The sequence below is a fragment of the Tachypleus tridentatus genome, chromosome 13, assembly GCF_004210375.1.
Source record: "Tachypleus tridentatus isolate NWPU-2018 chromosome 13, ASM421037v1, whole genome shotgun sequence".
In the NCBI taxonomy this organism is placed as follows: Eukaryota; Metazoa; Arthropoda; class Merostomata; order Xiphosura; family Limulidae; genus Tachypleus; species Tachypleus tridentatus.
Window position 1 is genome coordinate 136,674,886 of NC_134837.1, and position 23,364 is coordinate 136,698,249.

General features: G+C 34.7%; 1 protein-coding gene across 4 annotated transcripts in view; it reads left to right on the forward strand.

Moving 5' to 3' along the window:
* LOC143239505 (uncharacterized) overlaps positions 1-23,364 on the forward strand; it is a 25,277-nt gene continuing 1,913 nt past the window's right edge. Inside the window, exons 1-7 of one of the 4 annotated variants that reach the window (XM_076480638.1) lie at positions 1-1,079; positions 6,730-6,894; positions 8,698-8,876; positions 11,032-11,208; positions 12,306-12,434; positions 13,402-13,647; positions 15,291-15,912. In XM_076480638.1, the coding sequence (XP_076336753.1) occupies positions 370-1,079; positions 6,730-6,894; positions 8,698-8,876; positions 11,032-11,208; positions 12,306-12,434; positions 13,402-13,647; positions 15,291-15,502 (1,818 nt within the window). In that variant the 5' untranslated portion in view covers positions 1-369 and the 3' untranslated portion in view covers positions 15,503-15,912. Of the gene's footprint in view, positions 1,080-6,729; positions 6,895-8,697; positions 8,877-11,031; positions 11,209-12,305; positions 12,435-13,401; positions 13,648-15,290; positions 15,913-23,364 lie in introns of those variants that run through there. The other 3 variants (XM_076480640.1, XM_076480639.1, XM_076480641.1) reach the window with 3 other exon arrangements.

Consider the following 23,364-nt stretch of genomic DNA (forward strand, 5'->3'; position numbering starts at 1 on the left):
GTTGTGAGAAGACAAGCAAAACTGACGACGAACTGCAGAGATAAGTTAAGTGTAGTTTAGGACCCGTAAAAACACTAGAAAAGTGGTGATGTAATACTGAGTGAAAACATTAGAGTATAGGAATGGCGCGAGAAGTTATTGCTACGTGATCGGCTTCAAATTATCGAAATAACATGTTCACAATGTCTACAACTCCCTTGCATTATATAAAACGATCTTCGTGGTAAACCTTGCCCTCTGATAACAGTAAAACAAACGAACAAGTAAGTGTACATTCAGACTGCCAAACTGTTACGTTGTTGGCATTTGTAGTGTATTTCTACTTTACTTCACTTGCGCGGCAACTGTTTCGTGGAAACCTTTGTTGCTATGGAGGGGTCAGATATCCTTCCAGATGAGAGTAGTAAGGTTATTCCAAAATTCTCCACTGAAAAAAACACAACCATACCCACTTCTGCAGGTAGTGAGAACACACAAAGTAATCTAGCAGGAATCAATGACAGTGAATCTAACATGAAAAGCGCCACAGAAAGCGAAATAACTTTGCCCGAGGCCCGGAAAGACGAAGATATGCCTGAAAAGAATCGTGAAACAAAAAACCGGTCGGTTTTGGACGAGCCGGTACTATTCTCAAACGACAAAAGTCACTTGAAGTTGCCACCTAATGTTCAGAGGTGTGAAGAGTGTGATAACAGGTATTCTATAAATGACCAAAATGACGTAACATCAGGAGTACATAAAGTGAAGGACACTGATCATCCCAACGATAACCAAGTGTTGGTCCATGAAGTTAACCAGAACTATTGTTCAACTTCCGTCGTCTGTGAATCTTGCGGAAAAGAAACTCCGATTCTAGAATTTTACAAAACGGACGCTGGAAACGGTGGAAGGCTATCGAGAGGTGCTCTCAAGCGTGTTTCAGTGACGTCCAGTTTCAGGAAGGACAAGGAAAACATCGTAGAAAAAATCGACAATGGTGAGATAATGGAGGAACAACCTTTGACCTTTATTGATTTTGTACCGGAGAAACTAAAACACACGAAAGGCGAAGCCTCCAGTCTTAGCTATGAAAATTTTCGGTAAGCGCTATTCAAAAGCAGTATTCAAAATCTGAGTTTTTAATCATCTTTTTATACTTATAATTTTAACATTTAGAATTATAAATTCAAAAGATTAGTTCAGTTCATTTTGTTCCGTGTAAGTTCCCCGCTGGGAGAGCGGTAAGTTTTCGTATTTACAACGCTAACATCAAGGGTTCGATTTCCCTCGGTGAACACAGCAGATAGCCTGATGTAGATTTGCTATAAGAAACACACACACACAGTTCCGTATAAACTGGCCCAATATAGTCTGGTGGGTTAAGGCGTTCGAATTTGTTTTGTTTTGGAATTTCGCACAAAGCTACTCGAGGGCTATCTGTGCTAGCCGTCCCTAATTTAGCAGTGTAAGACTAGAGGAAGCAGCTAGTCATCACCACCCACCGCCAACTCTTGGGCTACTCTTTTACCAACGAATAGTGGGATTGACCGTCACATTATAACGCCCCCACGGCTGGGAGGGCGAGCATGTTTGCGCGACTCGGGCGCGAACCCGCGACCCTCAGATTACGAAGCGCACGCCTTAACGCGCTAGGCCATGCCAGGCCCTTAAGGCGTTCGACTCATAATCCCCTTCGCACCAAACATGCTTGCCCTCTCAGCCGTGGGGGCGTTATAAGTGACAGTCAATCCCACTATTCGTTGGTAAAAGAGTAGCCCAAGAGTTGGCGGTGGGAGGTGATGACTAGCTGTCTTCCCGTTAGTTTTACACTGCTAAATTAGGGACGGCTAAAGCTAATAGCCCTCGTGTAGCTTTGCGCGAAATTCCAAAACAAACAAACCGTATAAACTATTTTAACAAAAACAAACATCAGCATTGAACTGATGTAAAATATACTTATTATTGCAAAATGTGTTAATTAATTATCGCTAGTGATTTTATCTTGTTTTTCTGTATGTGAATCACCATAAAATTAAGCATTCTTCAAATATGGTCGCAGGGTATTTACTCATCATGCATTAGACAATTGGTTGTAACGGTACTTCAGATGTGGGCACAGAGTATTTATCATGTATTAAATTGAATGTAATAGTTTTTCAGATATAATCGCGCATTGAACAGTTTAATATAACGATGATTTAAATGTGAACACAGAATATTGATTTAACCGACTTCATGAAACATTCCCCGCTGGTACAGCGGTAAGTCTACGGATTTACAATCAGGCGACTTTGCAATAAGAAAGCACACACACTTGACAAAAATACAGTTTTTATAAAGAATTAAAATAAGGTTTTCAAAAATATCTTGTTCAATAAAAAATACCATAAGAAATCCAAACTTTTGTAATACAATTGTGGACCTTGTCTAACAAAACGGTTGTGTCCGGTTGTATCGTTACAGGTCCGAGGTTCGCTTCACTTACCTGGACACTCTTATAAGCTGAAATAAAAAACATTCTCGGCCCTAATTCATGTAATAGAGGGTTAAATGTAAAATATAAGCAAGTTTGGTTTCAGTAAACTGGTTTGAAAACTCATCTTACTTAATACCATTGAAGGAAACTTGTACCAAAGAACAAACTTTTGACAAAAATGTAGATTTCATGATTAAACATGAGCTTATTTAAATCATCTTGTCAACTGGAAATGTAAAACTTCAGTCCCATATATAAACGTGTCTATCTTCTCTCAAGCTTGTTTAACTATTAACTTACCAAAGCCATTATAAATGTAGTTTATGTAATTTTAAAGAATCTTGAGGCGACACCTCATAAAACGTTGTTCTTTAATTTTCATTTCATTTAATAAAATGAGAGCAAAGAAATTCGTCGTTAGCTCTTGAGTTTCACATGTCTGATTGTGAAACTTGAAGTTTCATAAATTCTCACAATATTCAACAGTCTCAGTTGTCAGTTTACAAGTTTTCACAATGTTCAACAATCTCCATTATTGGTTTAAAAATACAAGTTCTAGTAATATTCAACAATCTCAGTTGTCAGTTTACAAGTTTTCACAATGTTCAACAATCTCCATTATTGGTTTAAAAATACAAGTTCTAGTAATATTCAACAATCTCAGTTGTCAGTTTACAAGTTTTCACAATGTTCAACAATCTCCATTATTGGTTTAAAAATACAAGTTCTAGTAATATTCAACAATCTCAGTTGTCAGTTTACAAGCTTGATTCTTGATGACGATAAACCCATACCAGCCGTTCTGAGATACATTTTTATTTCAAATGCTTATCAATAAAAGCAGAGAACAACATTTCGACCTTTCTAGGTTATCTTCAAGTTTAAAAAGAGAGAATTTGAATGTGACCGTTGACGGACACATGTCTTAGGGACATATATTTTATAAATTATGTTGGTGTTATGTTTGTCAGTGTGGTTTTTACATAGTATGGACTTTAGTTTTGTACCTGGTTTTTGAATAAATTTGGATGTTACTGGAATTTTGTGTTTTGTTATAAGTTTTTCCGAATGTTTTGTAGTTTGTTGTTTCTTGGAATTTATTGTTGATTGTTTGTTGTTGGTCTAGGTGTGTGCATATAATTTTCTCCACGGTTTCTTCAGGAAGTTTGTTGATGTTGATGAAGTGTTGTTTTATTTTGTTGGTTTCATCGTTAATTTTATCTGTAAACATAGTTTTGTAGCTGTGTTTATTTGGTTTGTTAATATGTTGATTTTTTGTTTTGTTTCATGTGCTGAGTCCCAGGGAACGTATAATCCAGTATGCCTGATGTTTCTGTGGGTTTCTGTTTTGAATTGCGTATCAGTTCTAATGATCTTGAGGTTAACAAATGATATTTGGTTAGTTTTTTTTCCGGTTTACCGGTGAACTTAATATTGGGGTGTATAGAGTTACCGTTATTGAAAGAACTAAGTGTGTGTTCTGTAGATGTGAATTCAGCAATTGTATCATCAGCATACCTGTACCAGTACAGTGGTTGGTGTAAGGCTGAAGTGATCACTTGAAATTCAGTCTGTGTCATAAAAATGTTGGCTGGAACTGGTGACACGAGATTCTCCATACTAAGAACCATGAATCTGTAGGTAGTTTTTGTTATTAAACATAAAGTTAGTTTTGGTGGTAGTGAATTCTATAAGAGTTGCTGATTGGTTGCTGGAAATGTGTATCAATGGGTTGGGGTCTTGGATATAAAGTTCTAAATCTATCTTGCAGGCTTCAGTTGTTGGGACTTCTGTGAAGAGGGAGATTACATCAAAACTGGTTATTAAGGCTTTATGATTTAGTTGATTAAGAATATATTTAAAGTTAAATGAATTTTTGAAAAAGAACCGGCTGATGTTACATGTTTAAAAAATGCCCACGCTATATATTTACCGAGGTTGTAGTTAAATGATTCATAGGTCGACATTCTGGGTCGCAGTGGACAATCGGGCTTTGTGAGGGTTGGGAGATGCCATATAGTAGTGGTGTGCATGAGTTGGTTTTTTGTAGGTAAGAATAAATGTTTTTTTTTCATTTGTAGTAGTATTTTGTTTAATTGGTGTTCATGTGTTTTTATTAGATTTGTGTTTATTGGTTTAAATTTGTTTGTATCTGATAAGATGTTTTCTAATGTGTTCATTTGTGTTCATTATACCTATAACATCGCCTTTATCTGCTTTTAGAATTTTGAAGTTGTTGTCTTGTTTCAAGTTGTTTATAGAATTAATATTTTTCTGTTTGAGGTTGTTTTTTAGTTTTCTTTTCTATGAAATTATGTTGATAGTTTTGTGTGAAAATTCTTTGAAAAGGTTGTTTAAGATACTAGTTTGAGATGTTTCAGGGAGATAGATATTTTCAGTTCTATCTGGAAAGATAGGTTATTGTTTGTCGGTGGAATTGCTTTGTTTGTGTTTTCAGTTTGTGTAAAATGGATCACCAGTCTTCTAGCTAAGTATTCCAGGCAGGCTTTCATTTCGATGGATGTAATATTTCTAGGTGTTGCTGTAAAGTTGAGTCCTTTGTTGAGTAGATGTATTTCTTCATTGCTTAATTTTCAGTTGGATCTGTTAATTACGAGATTGTTGGTGGTTCGTCGTGTTTGCATCATTTTTGTTGTTGGCACCTTAATTTATGTAGTTTCTTGTTGTGGCGGGACCTTCGTTTCCTTGTCTTTCTTACATATTAAGAAACTAAATAAACACAACCACAAAACTATTCTCACCCGAAAAAAATTAACGATGTAATCAACAAAATAAAACAACACTTCATCAACATCAACAAATGTCCTCAAAAAACTATGGAAACAATTATACGCACACACCTCGACCAACAACAAACAAAAAACAATAAATCCCAAGATACAACAAACTATAAAATCTGATACTGCTACATACCATATGTTCTTGACATTAGTGAAAAAATAACCAACATTTGGAAAAAAAACTCATAACAAAACACAAGATTCCTGTAAACACCAAACTTATTCAAAAACCAGTTATAAAACTAAAGTCCATACTATGTAAAAACCACACTGATAAACGCAACATCAACATAATTTATAAAATACAATGCAACAACTGCCGCGACTTCTATATTGGAGAAACAAGCAGAAAAATGGAAACTAGATTCAAAGAACAAAAAAAAACATCTTCACACGTTTTTGAACACTACAAATCAACTAAACACAACATAACCATAGAAAACTCCTAGATACTAAGTAGGGAAACAAATACAAGCGAAGGCAAAATCAAAGAAGCCCTACTTATACAACAACACAAATCAAAGTTAAACCAATATAAAGGAACACCTTTACAACTAAACTAATTAATAACCTAACATCTAACTGCAACGACCCCTACAATCCCATACCCGTTTAAACTCTCGTTCCTAAGACATGTGTCCTGCAACGGTCAGTTGCAAACTCTTTTTGTTAACCTGAAGATGACCTAGGAAGGTCGAAATGTTGTTCTCTGCTTATCAATGAAGTGTTAATACTCATACCAGCAGTTTTGAGATAAATTTTTACAAGCTCCCACAATGTTCAACAATCTCAGTTGTTGGTTTACAAGTTCTAGTAATATTTAACAACCTCAGTCGTCTGTTTACAAGCTCTCACAATATGCAACAATCTCAGTTGTTGGTTTACAAATACAGGCTCTAGTAATATTCAACAATCTCAGTTGTCAGTTTACAAGTTTTTGTAACACTTGTTCCTGATTTTAAAATACCTATAAAAATGGAACGTTAAAACATAAAATGCATCTCGTGAAAACTTAAAGTATCACATACAGGGAACTCTAATAAAAGTTAAGCACTACGCTCTGAGTACACCGTAGTTACTTGTATTTTACGAAATATTTACTCTTTCGTGGAATATAGTAAGAAGAAAAAATATAGTAACGTGTAGTGGCAATAAACACTTGGGAATAATAATATGTATAAGGTGGTGGTGGTGAATACAGTCGAATAGGATAATGTATGTTAGATGGTGGTGAGGAATACAGTAAAGAGGGATACTGTGCATTAGATGATGGTAGGAAATACAATAAAGACACACGACAGTGTGTACAAGATGATGGTGGTGGTAGTGGAGGATAAAATAGAGAATGTTAGTGGTACTGGATGGTGGTAGTGAATACAGTATAAAAGGATATTTTGTGTGTTTACGACTTTTAAAACTAGTCCAGTGTAAAACCACACTTTTACTTACTTAGTATTCTGTTTTGTATACCAGATCTCTAGTTGGACGGGCCAACCAGTGGTTGCATGAGAAATCGCATTTTTGTGTAGTAAACTGTGAAACTGTTCTTTTCAAGATAAGTTCCCCTGAAGTGGACCCCAACATCATGGTCTACGCGGACAACCCTCAATACCCACTATGGGGTGTTCGTGGTCTCAGGTAAATAGATTTTTACTTGTACATTTTAGGTTTTGTGTGTTTCACTTCAAAAGTGTGATACAGTTTTCGTCCAACATTTCTTCATATTGTGCTTTTTTCCATTGCAAATCACCATGAAAACGAGGTAAACATCATATTAAATACCATTATTCTAAATTCTTCTAATTATTGAAAATCCCTAAGGGGCTATCTTAAGAGCGTAATGTTAACTATATATATATATATATAATATGCTTAATATGGTGTCTTACGAGAAGTATAATTAAATACACTTCTTGTTTTATTATCTATCGTACAGACAAGTTGGTTGGAAATTAACAGTTCACCTACCAATGTTTCATACCGCTGGTTCTTCCTTCGGGATTACAAAATCCTTAACTTGAAAATCGGCAGTGACGGTCTGTATTTATTGGATTTCAGAACATTATTCATAAAAGGTTCTGTTTTTAGCATTAATCTACACAATTGGATATCTGGTCATTGTTCATTTCGGGGTGTCGAACCCCAGGTTTTAGCGTCTAACTCCCTAATATTGCCACTTACTCACCGGGAACTACTGCATAAAACTTTAGGTTTTTTGTTTGTTTGCTTGTTATTAAACATAAACAGACATAATAGGTTATCTGTTTTCTGCTCATGGCGAGTATCAAAACTAGAATTTTAGTATTGTAAACCGTGAGGATTGCCACTGAGTCCCCGGGAGTGAAAAAAGAAAACCTATATAAGATTGCATTACAATTAGTTGCGTAAGAAACAGAAGGACTGGCTGTCGACTGCCCCACTTTTCCATTTGCCAGTGTAAAAATGAATTAAAATTAGGAAAATTACTCTAAATAAAAAGCAGTAGAGGGCTAGCCTTGGTTTCTGGATTAAGTTTATCATCGTCTTCGAGATTCGGCAGACAAATCAGAGACTTTTGCCCTTGTTTTCTCCAAGATAATGTAGTAAGCATCAGTAAGCTAGATTCCTACCCTTTTTTTCACAAAATAAAAACCACAAACTCTGCATGAGACAACTCTTATATCTTTGGAATCTTTTTAATGGTCCTTCTTTCAACCCCTTTCCTACAAGTCATTATATTTTCACAGTATTCCAACTGACTTGTCTAGAAAGAGAATCATCACTTTCACTTGTAACCAGAATGTCTATAAATAAACTTTAAAATTCTATTAGTTTTACCACTAGCGACAAAGTACTGCTTCAATGGCTTGGTTAACCTTTTCATCACATACCAATATCCTCTCTTCGATCACAATACAGCTAGATATTTTTCCAGTAAAATAGTGTCGTCTGTAAACTTTACTACATCATTAATTATGTCTTTATAAAATTAATTAATATTATATAAGAACAAATAAAGGCCCTCGCACACTGATCCCTCATACTCTCCATTAGTAACAAGAATTCACTTTGAACTCCTAAGACTCTACACTAGTAACAAAGGTCCGGTTTGACTGGACTTCCCACACAGTAACCTTTTGTTTTATCTAAACCAACTTACTAGTATTTTCCCAACTCACACTGATGTGATTTTCCCAGCTAATATTTTATGTAACGCCAAATAAAAGCATTTTGAAGATTGAAATCACAAAGTCCATACCCCGTCCACCATCCAGATAAAAAGTAGCATCCTCAACATAAAGTAAGAGAATATTTCACTTTAGTTAATCCATGCTTATTTACTTTTGTGACATCATATGTCTGGTCAAGTGGCGTTATTTTAGTATTAATATTTCTCCGAAACAGTTGACCGTCCTGACCTATTTCGGACTCCTGATGCATTTCTTTTGCTATGAATTCTAGGTTGTGGATCAGTCCAGCTAAGAAAGATTCTCCTCAAACCCCTTGGAATATCTACTATGTTAACCTATTACCACAAAAAATTGGTGAAACTGACGTCGGGAGCCAACAACGACATTTTGCGCCACTTTCTAAAGTAGTGGATAATTTTAACCATTTAGTCAAATCTGGAAATATCGAGGGTGAGACTTAAACATAACTGGTAACACTATACCATTATAGTAAAAAATACTGTTAAGCACATAAAGGTACGTATATAAATATAGCTAAACTAAAATAATGTAATACCTTGATAAGTGCATTACAGATATGTTGTTATATGCATAACCTGAATGTCTTCAACTTGTAAGAAATTAAATTTCTTTTATCAAACATAACTGTCAAAAATGTAACTAATGATAAAAATAAAACATCGAATGACGACACCTACGTTTCCACATGCAAAATATTTTTTTTAGTTTAACTCTTTCACTGCCAAATTATTATTTTTAACTTATGCCTGTTAATGCCGAATAGGGGTGCATTAAATAAAATGTTTATAATTTTACTGCATATAAACATGAAATGTTCAGAGTTTGTTTGGAACGTACATAGTCGAGTAGCCACTCCTATTCAAACACCTTCATTTCTTCCAGAGTTTCGCGCCCGCGTCGCGCTAAACATGCTCCCCTTCCCAGCCGTGGGGGTGAATAATGTGACGGTCAATCCCACTATTCGTTGGTAAAAGAGTAGCCCAAGAGTTAGCGGTGGGTGGTGATGACTAGCTGCCTTCCCTCTAGTCTTACACTGCTAAATTAGGGACGACTAGCACAGATAGCCCTCGAGTAGCTTTGTGCGAAATTCCAAAAACAAACAAAAACAAAACAATCTTCCAGAGTTTCCTACTGCCACTGGGCAACCTGTTCTGAACTAGTCGATGGATCGGGTTCAGGTGGAGATGGGGACTGTACCTGGGATAGAATTCCTGAACTGCTTCCTCCGACTGCGGTCGCTCTTCCCCACAATTTCCCTGACCTTCCCCTGGTAGAAGAACTATTTCTCCCCTCCCCTCCCGTATTTTAATTATATCTATTCTGTTATTTGCTTTCAATTTGCTTTGTATGCTTGGTCCACTTTCTTCATCACTGTCTTCCGATTCTTCTTCTGAGTTTTCATACTCAAAACAGTCACTCCCTGAATCCGAATCTTGCTGAATTATTTCCAAAACTTGAGCTGCAGTGAACGACGAACTCCTGCGCGAAACCATCTTGGTAACTTTGTTGATAAAATTCTTCCCTTTCTTTCACGCCCCGGAAACAATACTAATTACGTGATCAGGTTAATGAATATGTAAATAGTCCAAGATAAACATCTAAGGCTCATGAATATTAAGTGGGAACTTAGGCCCGGCATGGCCAGGTGGTTAAGTCAATCGACTCGTACTCTAAGAGTTGCGGGCTCGAATCCCTATCACACCAAACATGCATTATAAGTAACGGTCAATTCCACTATTCGTTGGTAAAAGAGTAGCCCAAGAGTTAGCGGTGGGTGGTGATGACTAGCTGGCTTCCATCTAGTCTTACACTGTTAAATTAGGGACAGCTAGCTCAGATAACTCTCGTGTAGCTTTGCGCTAAATTCAAAAACAAAATGGAAACTTTGAATTTTCCTGTAAAGTGCTTCTACCTATTGAATAAAGAAGACACTATACAAATTCGACTATAGTCGCATATGGCACACAGCCGTAGGGTCGACTACAGTCGAATTTGGCAGCGAAAGAGTTGAGATTAAAAAGAAAACACGTTCTACGTGTTTCGATGGACAACACAATCTACCATCTTCAAGAAACCAAGAACCATAACGAGGTTTTTTTATATACTGGAGTTAATGTACGTGTACAATTAACATATTATACAATGGTGTTATCCACAAATCGAATTCGGAAATTTACCTTAGTAGTCATTCCATGTATGTGTAAAAGCTATCAGACTAACGTGCTAAGTTTTACTGAAACAATATTTTAAAAAGAAACTCTCTTGTTTTCATATAGTTTCTGGTTTCAAAATTAGTACAATGAAATAATAATAACCATTGAAATTGTCAAAAATTTTCCAAACCTTCTTGTTAAATAATTAATCTTATTATACAATCGCTGAATTTTAAGAAAATGTATATGCATCAACCAAATTTTAATTTGAGGCGAGGGAAGAAAAAAAACCCCACTAAACTTATCCTAACAGTAAAGATCGATTTTTGTTGTTAATGTGTTATTCAAGAAATCTGATTTCTGTTCTATTATTTATGAAACTTGATTTTGTTGTTTTACTCGAGAAATCTAATTTTTGTTATATTAATCAGGAAACATTATAGCAGCTGAAACTATACCTCTAGAGATAACAAATGTGGAAAACGTCGAAAACATCGACACAGATGAATGTCTCTCGGAAAGCACTTCGTTTCTAAACAAAGAAATTGTTTTCATGTTACGCGTCTATTATCGTAAAAACTGTGCAAACACATCTTGTGAGTCGTTAGGTAAGCGTCTCAGTTGTTAGTTCTATGTTTTGACACAGTTTTGTAGATATAAATATCTTATCATGAAGCCTTATCATGTCATGCAATTATGACATTATTGTGAACAAGCATCACAAGTGTATTCAATTACAGAAGTGCTGAGTGTGGTCCAGTGATTTGCACCCATTACCTTGACTTCGTGCTTTGGAGCCATGGATGCATTATTAGAGTAACGGTTAAATTCCGCTTTTTCATTTGAGTAGCCCAAGGGTTAGCACTGAGGTTAGCGCCACATTCACTAAGTATCATCACTTTAGCCTATTAGTAGCTTCGCGGAAAAAAGACTGAAATAAAGAAAAACAAAAATAAATGGAAAAATCAAGAAGTCGCTATATTAGCCAAGATATTATATATTCGTATTTTACTTTTAATAGTTAATGTGTTAAACTTCTAATGTAGGTTTCTATAACATTGGTCTTTCCAGCATCACATACAAAAACTTATTTCAAGCGTGAAGTTTGTTAAACTTTTAAGATTAGAAACCACAATGATATTTATGTACTAATATCGAACCGCAACCTTAATCTGCACTGACAAGTAGCAAACCAAAAGCAAACACTCTTTCAAAGGCCTTCGTTCAGAACCTTTACTTCAATACACAATTTGCACTTTCAGTACTTCTATATACACAGTTCATACCTCCAGTACTTATATATGCTCAGTTTACACTTTTAATACTTTCATACACAAATGTCTCATTTCCAGTGTCTGTACACACATTTCACACTTCAAATAATTCTATATACATTACACTTCCAGCGCTTTTATACACACATTTCACATTTCCAGTACTTCTATGTACACAGTTTACACTTCTAATACTTCCATACACAAATTTCACACTTCAGTACATTAAGTTCACACTTCCAGTTCTTCTATACACTAAGTTCACACTTTTAGTTCTTCCATACATTCACTATCTGTTTCTTCCGTCTCTCGCACAACAGATTACTCGGTGCAGTAAGAAACTAGAATAAAAATAGACTTTAAAAATTAAAAATATAAAACACGCACTGAATGTTTTTTTTAAATAAAGATATGTTTTATTTTGTTTTCAGGCGTGGAAGATTTTTTTAAATCCACAGAAACGTTTTCATGTCTTGTTTCGGAAGTATCTTCTTGTTTTGCTGGGAGAGAATTTTTGAGAATCTGTAATATCCAGTCTGTTTATATAAACCTTCGAAATGGTACGTATATCATCTTTTTTGTTTGTATAAACCTTCGAAATGGTAAGTATATCATATTTTCTGTTTGTATAAACCATAGAAATGGTAAGTATATTATCCCTGCTGTTTATGTAAGCCTTCGAATTGGTAAATATATTATCCCTTGTGTTTATATAAACCTTCGAAATGGTAGGTGTATTATCCATTCTGTTTATATGGTTCTTCGGAATAATTAGTATACAATCCATACTGTTTATATCAATATTAGAATATATAGTACATTATCTATTCTCTTTATATGAACTTTCAGAATAGTGAGTATATTACTCATTCTGTTCATATGAACTTTGAAATGGTACATTTTGAGTTTTTAAAATAGTATATTATCCATTTTGTATGCATATATATATATATAAGCCTTCGGAATAGTTAGTATAATATTCATTCTGTTTATGTGAACCTCTAGAACACTTGGTACATTATTGTTTCAGCAAAGGCACTTCATTAAAAGCAAGTTGTGCCACTAAAAATTATAACATAAATGTTTAAATTTAAAGCCAGTGTTGTATTACCTTAGATGTTGTTTTATAATTACTTTTCACCTGATTGTAGCTTGTAAACGATACGTTTAGATGTGGAACATTTCGAGCCTGTACACCTCCATCTGCTCTTGGTTTATACCTCCAGTTCTCACCAGTGGGGTTTATAAATAGAAATGTTCTGATTTATTATTAGAGCTTATTTAATTCTTCCTGTATTTTGTTTGTATTTTGCATCTGTTGCATTTGAGCCTGTTTTGTGAACAGTTAATATATATATATATATATATATATAAAGATTCAACAAGAACAAAATGTTTATACAAAATGTTAAGTGCAATCGACGGAGTAACGAACATCGCAACTAAACTGGGTTGTGTTTAGATTTCATTCGAGATCTATGGGAATTTTCAGGCAAATAATATGCATTTTTTGTATTGCACTTCAAGATAAGTATGGGGACTCACAGCAAATGTGCTACTTGGAACAGCATAACTCGGAGCGCCACTTTGCTCGGTTTCTTCGGGTATTTTACGTGAAACAAAATAGTCCTAAACAGAAGACTAACCATTTCACCAAACGACTAACCTGTAAAACCATTGTTCCCACACAGTATGGGAGCAACATAAACATTCCTCCACATGATGACGCTGATAAAATTAAGGAAATGATTAGTTCCTGGCTAAAATTATCAGGTATGTTGGAATGTTAATAAATAAACCTATTACATAAATATGAAACAATTTTTAACGATAATTATGAATACATTCTTATTTTTAACCAATTTTTTGGAAACATCTAAAGAGTAGTCATTCTTTAAAAATAATATATACAACTTCAAATGTTTGTAATTCTTCATTCTTTATTTCTGTTGTTCATGCTTCTAACGAATTCATTTCAATGCAAAACTTGCCTGATGTTGTTGCTAAGCGTAAAGCTACATAATGGGCTAAGTGTGATTTGTTACCACGTGTATCGAAACCTGATTTTTAACGTTAGACTTATAGCTGGGCAACTGGAAGACTCAATGAAAGTAATGTTACTCTAGTTATAAAAAAGAGTAAAAAACAAATTTAAGATGTGTTAAAAACATCATCCACGACGATCATACACATTAACACGAAAAACATAAAACGTACTACGACACAATAAGTTACCAATAGCAAAGTAATCAAAGCTGTTTCAAGTTATCTATGTTAAAAAACACAAGCATAACAATTTTATCTATGTGATAATGAAATGTAAACAGAACTGAAGGTAACGTGTGTGTGTCGGAAAATTTAACACAGCAGTCATGTTCCAACATCTTCTGCTTTGTTTATTTTGTAAATCACACAGTCCATTACATACGCTTTAAAAGTAATTTCTCATTGGGAATTATTTTATACGTTACAAGACAATCAAATTAAACTTATCTCCATATCTTCACAAGCAGAAGCCTATCATGACATAGTTTCGTAATCTGTGGGTCCTGTTTGAATTCCATGATTAAATATGCTCGTCTTTATAATTTTTTTGTAAAATGAAATATTCCTTATATTCAAACATGGTGACCCGGCTTGATGTTTATAAAATGCTGTTCTTTTGATATAGTTACCCATAATGCAATGGAACATTTGTTTGGCAACAAACTCGGGCAGGTTCTGCATGCATACAAATAATGGAGCCACCAGACCAAAGTCCTGACTGTAAGATGAATACTCTCTGGTGCCACCCAGGTGACTTTAATCCTGTTGAACTCAAGTAGAAAGTTTTTGTAACTTAAAACGGCTGGTATGAGTATTAACACTTTTACTAATAAACCAGCGAACCACGTTTCGACCTTCTTAGGTCATCTTCAGGTTAAACCGTTCTTAGTTACATTTTTATTTCAAGTGGGTTTCTCGTCATCAAGAATCCAGAAAATTTCTGAGAGAAAGTTGTGATTCAAAACTTTTCTGTGTACATCAACTAAAGGAGATCGAGAATGGTTCAGTGGTTAACGTTGATCTGAAGTTATATGGTTCGCGTCTCAATACTACGAAAAGAAAAATCATGCTCCGCACCCTGGGGGCGTGGGTGCATTACATGAGTGACGATCAAACCCAGCTATTCGCTAAGAATAGTCCAAAAGTTGGCATAGGTTGATGTTGCCTAACTGGATTTTCTCCTTGTTTAAGTTAGGGATGACTAGCGCAGATAACTTTTTAGTATCTTTTCATGAAATTCAGCAAAGTAACTAAAAACAGGACATAATTTATTTATTTTTTCATTTATTTTTAGAATAAGTGTAGTTTATATTTACCACTTAAACTTTACAACAATCCTTAAAGCTTCTTTGTACGTCAACACTTTGTAGGGGCAGTTGTCATCAGTGCATCTACTGATATTGTGCAGTTGAGTCTTTACGGAGTAGGTTCGGACAAGACAGAACTGAACAGATTGAATGTAAAGCCTAAAAAGACCTGCTGCTACATGTACATAATTCGTTTGTACCTAGATGGTCAGTATGAAGACCAGTTACCTCGTGCTTCTAACGTGAAGAGTTCTGAATGTTGTATCCTGTTGTAGCTCCTTAAATGATCTAACTATAGAACACCTGTAATTAAATTATTATTGTTTTCACAAGCTTTATGTCAAAGATGAGAAACAGGTTAACCCTAAGACGTCTTAATGTCACAAAATACTTTTTCTGTCAGTATATGGGAGTACAACGAAATCTAGGTAAAAAAAAATAACAGTGATCATCAAAAAGACATTAGTTCACTTACGAAATAATTCTGTCGTTTTGAATTTAGGTTGTTACTGCACGTAAGTGTAAAGGGGTATATTAACTTTAATTTGCGGTACTGACAGTAAATGATAAAAAGGAGGAAATTAAAACATTTATTATTCGTTTTGTTATCAGTTTCACATTTCCTAGAGATGTGTATGTATAAGATATAACTTCATCAATAAATGAAATGTGTGTGGAAAACAGAGTCGTTATACTTTTTTCCTTTTAAACGTTTCAGTTTTATGACCGTTAAGAATATACTTTGAAGCGCCATCGATCTATTTGCGGCTCAACTATATAATATTATCCCATGTTAAAATAGCTTAACTCTAAAATGTTGTGATTTAGAGCTGAGACAAGTATTGCATGTTCATAATATATACTTGAACAAGTAAAGTTTTATTTCACTTTTGGACTTTTTCATCTACGTGTCTTAAATATGCCTTGTATTTTCAATTTACCTATTTATTATTGAAGGTAGTTCAATATTTTATTACAAGCTTTCATGGACGCCCACGGAAACGTTTTCAGGGAGGGGGAAAGCAAATGTATTTCAAGGATCAACTTTTCCAGTGTAAATCAACAGACTAAAATCAACAAACCTAAATTCACAGATTTAACAAAAATTACAAAATTTATATAGTTTAACTACGATGTTAAGTTTACATTTTTTTTGTAAAATATAAGGGAGCGAATGCCACCTCTTGCCTCTTCCTGGGAGCGTCCATGCATGCTATACAAAAATCGTTATTATTAAGTGACAGACACAGTTATTGGAGAACAAGATGAATCCTTAAAATTTACTTACTAAGAATTATCTTTAGTCCTAAGTGAAGCTCAATAAACCTTACTCATTTTTGATTAATTCTAGCTGTATGGCCTGCATGGACAGGTGGTTAGGACGCTTGATTTACACGCTGTGGGGCGCGGGTTCATATCCCCGTTCCACCAAATATTTTATCCCTCTCAACCATAAATGCGTTATAACATTACGGTCAATCCCACTATTTGTTAATAAAAGAGTAAACCAAGAGTTGATGGTGGGCGGTGATACCTAGACGCCTTCCCTTGCTGAATTAGATTTGGTTTGTTTTGAATTTTGCGCAAAGCTACACGAGGGCTATCTGCAATAGCCGTCCCAAATTTAGCAGTGTAAGGCTAGAGGGAAGACAGCTAGTCATCACCACCCACCCGCCAACTCTTGAGCTACTCTTTTACCAACGAATATTGAGATTGATCATACATTATAACGCCCATACGGCTGAAAGGGCGAGCAGGTTTGATGTGGCAGGGATTCGAACCCGCGACCCTAGGATTACGAGTCGAGTGCTTTAACCACCTGGCCATGCCGGACCTGGTAAATTAGGAACGTCTAACACAAAGAGTCCCCATGTAACTTCGCGTGAAAGTCATAACAAACCAATATAAATGTACGTCATTCTGTTGATGCCACAACCTGATGTTTTCACAATCGTTCTACTAGCATTAAGATTTTGTGTTGTTACATCTTTAAGTTAAAGTCTGTTTTTGTTTTTTTTACAATCGTTCACTTAAAGTCAAATGTTTGTGTATTAACAATCGTTCTACCCCGAAGGTCGATACGTTGTTCGCTCCTTTACGTAAAAACTTTTATCAACCCAAACGAGCCGTTTCTACATATATATCATTGCCTGTTTCATTTAGTCCATCACTCACCAGCGTTTCGTATTGTTATTTGTGTATAAAAATGTTGCTGTTTAGTAAATACTTTGTGTGTAGTCATTTCTTTTAGGTCGAGCCAAACTTATTCGCATCTTTACGCATATGTTAGTATTAGCCTGTTCATTTTGATAAAATATCCATGATAATTGGCCAAACTTGACAACAAAATACGGTTTCACAAACTATAACATTATATACACATAATTTGAATAAGTATAGAATCTAGTACATTTTGATATAAGATGTATTAAGTAGAAGATGTATTAACGTGCTTGTTAAACCTCAGACAGAATTCACACAGAAGATGGGAATATGCCAATCTTAATTATTTAATTAATGGAATTGTCCATAAACAGTTAAAAATAATAGCTAATATTTTATTATTATTATTATAAACCAAATCATGACTCAAGAGTCATACTAAGGTATAGTATAAATCAAAACAGCGTGCGTGTTTATACAAAAATTACAGTTCTCTTGCAAAGCGTAAAGAAATAATTTGAAACCAAATTTGGCATGCAGACAGCTGAGAATTAGACGCATGAAAGAAAGAGAAAGTAGGATATTTGGACATCTGATAATTTTAGAGTATGTTAAAACTTTTAAAACTTCGTAACGTACTTAAAGAAAGTACTTGCTTATTAGTTACTATGTTGTTTTTTTTTAAATTCTCTGATATATCATTTTTAAACAAATCGTTTGGCTTCTAGGAGTTTTAATGTAATTTGTGGTGTCATTTATATGCTTGTATAGTGTACATGGAACATATCTGTCGTAATTGTTTCAAATTATAACTCTTTGGATGGAAGTTATGTAAATTTGTGGTTAATGAAAGGTCATCTTCGAACGTGAAAAGTTGGTTCCCTTATAATGTAAAGCACACCTATAAAACTGGCAAAACAAAATGTGAAACTACAAATTCACATGTATTTAATATTCACATCAAATTTGGAAGAGATCAGGGGCGTAGATTTTTTACACCCGATGGGGGCGATGATTTTCGCAACCACTTATGTGGACTGTTCAGTTTTCAAATTGGTAATCTCAGATTACGTGAACCTGAAAGCTGTAAACATGCAGCTACAGACTAATCTTGTTACCACGATACTTGCATGTATACTTAGGTTACTGACTGATACTTACGAACTATCGCTTAGATCGAAAAGTTCAGAAGCACACCTATATTAAAGATTACATTTCGGCTACTGAAAAAGCCTACATCTATGCCTAATTATGTAATTCGATTGGTAAGAACACGAGAATCACAAGAACAAACACACAGTTTGTAGGCCTGTGATGCAATAAAACAATTCAACAGACCAAACTGTAGGGGGGATGAATGTATGCACCATACCCCCCACCTAAAATGAGAGGGGATGTATACCCTCCATCCCCCCAGGATCTACGCCCCTGGTAGAGATTATCTACAGGGGCGAAGTGGTGGTAAAAAACGCCAATAGAAACCGCAAAAATGAAAATTTGTATGTATACCTAATGAAATTCTAAATTAATTTTGGTCAAGATCCATCTACACAATGTAGATCATATGGGCATATAACAGACGAAACGAAGCTAACACAATGGGCTATCTGAGTAAGTTATGGCTTACAGGAGGGGAACGTAAAGTACAATATATTATTACATAACTATGGTTAATAAATGATAAATGGCTTTTATGGAAACTCAGATTGAAAAATGTTACTTAATGAAGAAAAACTGAAAGTAAGTTTTAACTTAAGTTGTTTATTAGAACTAACTGCAATAAAGCATTAAACGTTAGTAATTTAAAAGCTTACTTCAAACATGAAGCTAGTTTCAAACCTTTTTTTTTAAAGATATTTATTCTGAAAATGCAGTTTGAAATTAATACCAAGTCTTACTTTGTTGATGCTGTTAGTGTTGTCAGTGGTAGTATTGTTGCTCTAAGAGTACTTCCAGACTAGAAATAGAGAAATGTAGTTTGTACTATACAAATTACATCAGTATTTCAATGTAGAATAAATCATTGTTTAATTTCTGTTTGATATTAATTACTGATAAAACTAAAAAATCTTCAAACTGGTTTCATAAGGTGAACTTTACAGTTAATAATACTTAATAATGAATTATAAAGATTTGAAAGTAAATTTTCATGTTACATTGCATTGGGGAGAAAAAGTTTTTCATTCCTTCCCAATACAGGTATGAAACAGTTTGGAGCTTTAATTTGTCTTAAACCTACGGTCAACAAACTTCATCACTTAAATGTAAGATTTGATATGAATTTATGCAGTATTCTGGGTTTACAAAGTTATGTAATTAAAATATAAAAGTAACATTGAATACAAATGGAAATTAGTTGGTGTATTAAAGTATTGCTTTCAATGTATTAAAGATGTTGGACATTAATATTACATAACAGTTGTATTGTACATGTAACTGTCTATCTTTTCAAAATCTTTGCACATCACATATTAAGTCTTCATTGCAGTAGGGAAACATTATTGAGCCTCCAATTTAAAAGTTTTATTGACCTTAATGCTACTCATTAACTGGATGTTTCTGTACTCATTTCTTACGGTCAAAGATCTTAAGCTTTTATCTGTAATTGTACACAAAATTATATTTTCATAAGCTTTAGGCTCATGCTTTACTAGGAGGAGTGAAACCGTTGTGACTGTCAGACTGCTCCATTCATTTCCTCAAATACCTACCTGTCTTTGGTATAATATATAAAGCTGTGATATTTTAAGAACTCATTATGTTTTGAACTGTCCCAATTCTGTTGCATTCATCAGATTTGGAGGTAATTTGTTTCAAAGGCTGGCCACCTTGTTTGAAAAATAATTTCCCTGATTTGCATATAATGTGCATCCCCTAATCCACCACTCTTACCAATAAACACAAAAACATATGATTGACCACCTCTATCTATTCCTACTATAATTTTGAACAGTTCAGGCAAAATACCTTTAAATGTTTTTTAATGAGGAAATTGTCGTGCCATTTCTTTGTCCAGTTTGCCAAATTATCCATATCCTTTTGTAAAACAACAGTAGCAGTATCTTAGCCAAACATACTCAACATTTTATTGTTGCCAGCAAATGGGCCCAATTTGTTGACTTGTTTCTCATCAGTATAACTATATATATATATATATATATATAAAATAAAAGTAATGACCCCATCACAAAGAGTTGAGATAACCTACTTACAATTCCAGTCAAATTTGACTACACTTCATTTATTACAGCCATTTTCACCTTTGCTCTCCTCTTAACCAACCCTTAATCCATTCAGCTAACTTATCCTGCCACACCCAAGCAAGATATAATTACTAGTCTTAACTTGTCCTTAATGTTGCCCTGTTTCAAAAGCTTCTCAAACTTCCAGGTATACTGGATCAACACTTCTACTCTCTCCAACAGAAGGACTTTCCCATGAAAAAGCCATGCTGACTAATTAGCAGAATTGTTATGCTCAACTCACATGAATAGCTATTATTGTTCTATGCTGCCATCTATATGCTTTTTTTTTTCTTTCACCCATGAGACAAGCTTTCTGCCTCTCCTGTATTGGAAATGATTCATTCCAATGTGACTCTCATGCAAATTATTATGTGACAACCCTCAACCAATGAAAGTGCCTCACACTTATACATGTGACTCCCTCTGTTCAATCTCTTCAAATTTTGGAAGACAATGAAAGCACTTGGTTTCAATGGGGAAAAAAGGTGGGAAGAGGTAAGTACCTGTCGGAAATACATTTTCAGTGTATTAAAGTTATAACTTTTGATATGGTGCTTTACCTCCATTCACATTAAATAACTGGAGGGACTAGTGCAACAGTAAGCTAGGAAGTATTCTTCAAAAGCATCTGAAAGACATATACAGACAAGAGAGTCAGATTCAAAGGTCTGATGTGGGAGACTATACAACATCTAAACCAGGTATACTCATTTTCTCATCAGAGAAAGGTGTGATATATATGGGAGGAAAAACAGGGGCACATCCAAGTGGTGTGAGAATAAAACAATGATGCACCCAGGTGTAGAGTAGCTAAGGTGCAATGAACTACACTCAATGAGTTAGTTACATCCAAGATCCATTCCCTTGGAAAATGACATCCACACAAGGGTAGGATGAGGATCAGACCATCTTCACCTAAGTTCAAGAGACCAGAGAGATCTCAAACTTCCCTAACTCCAGAACAGAGTGCATATTAAGAAAAGAAAATGATATAGTGATCTATAAATTGAACATCTGGTATTGAAGAAGATGTCTACCATAGAGAAGTCAACTCCCTCAACAGTAAAACCAGATTGAGCAGCTCATTCATTTTATAATTTTCTGTTGAAACCTTTCTGTTAGCTTTCCTTTACTATACATAAAGAAATCTTTACTGTGTAACATTAACAGTTTCAGCTAATCATGTTTCATAGAGCCCTTTTTTGATTTTCTAGTATACATTTGGAACCAAAATACTAGTGTCCTTGATTTCCAAACAAGTACATAATGCCAACTCAGTTCTAATTGTACAATAATCATTTGTACTTGGATGCTGCTCCTGCTTCCAATCTCTCAACTTAATCCACATTGGAACGTAAAAATAGTTCCAATATTGTATTCTTACTGGTGGGTTCTATAACTGTTTGATGAAGAAATCCACTGTGAACTGTTTCAAAGGGTCCAGCAAGGCAAAATGGTTAGGGTGTTTGATTCACAATCTTAGGGTTGCAGATTTGATCCTCATCCCACCAAACATGTTTGCACTTTCAGTCAATCTCATCCATTATTCTTTTGCAAAAGAATAGCCGAAGAGTTGATGATTGGTGGTGACAAATAGCTTGCCTTCCCTCTGGTCTTTCATTGCTAAATTAGGGATAGCTAGTGCAGATAGGTCTTGTGTAGCTGATTGCAAAATTCAAAACAAACAACCAAACAATCAATTTCAAATCATGTTTCACTATTACTATTTCGAATTAAAATCTGGTTTTACAATTAAAACCATGCTGTATTCATGATTTCCTTACATTGCTCCTCATTAATTTTCATCAGTGTGATCAAATGGTCTTTAGGCCAGCATGGCTTGGGGGGGGGGGGGTTAAGGCGTTCGACTCATAATCTGAGGATTGCAGGTTTGAATCCCTGTCACACCAAGCATTCTCACCATTTCAGCCATGGGGGTGTTATAATGTAATGGTCAATCCTACTATTCAATGGTAAAAGAGTACCCCAAGAGTTGGAGGTGGGTGGTGATGACTAGCTGCCTTCCCTCTTGTCTTACACTGTTAAATTAGGGATGGCTAGCGCAGATAGCCCTCGTGTAGCTTTGTGTGAAATTCAAAAACAAACAAACAGATGGTCTTTAACAATTCCAGGTAAAAGCCTTTTTTACTGTATCTGTTAACAGAGACCAATATTAGTTCACCCATCTTGTTATGCCTTGCACTTAAAGCCACACATTCCCTCTTTTACCCTATAACTGTTAAATGACCCAAACAAGTGTAAATGAAATTTAAAACAAAAATTCTTTATATTCAAGATGTTGGTGTTCAGTATAGGAAAACAAAAAGATGGTTTCGAGTGAAAAACTAGGTTGTTACACAGAGGATATAAAGGATAAAATTGAAGAAAAGCATTATAAGCATAAGAAGTTTAAACTGACAGTAAAGATGGAAGATTTGAGGATTGTAAATGATTAAGAGAGTTGTTGAAATGGGAAATTAAGAAGTCCAAAACAGTAAATAAGGTTGGCCTGAAAATGTAAAAACTAACAATAAGTATTTCTTTGAAAACATTAAGAATAATCAAAATGTTAGTATGGGAATTGGGGTAATACAGAAAAGTTAATACCTGATAGTTATTGAATAGTTCATTTATTCTGCCTTTTTTCTTCAATTTTACTAAGAAAGAACTAAGTGATATTCGTCTTCTTCAACAGTTTCTAGATGGAAAAACGATTGAACCATATGACT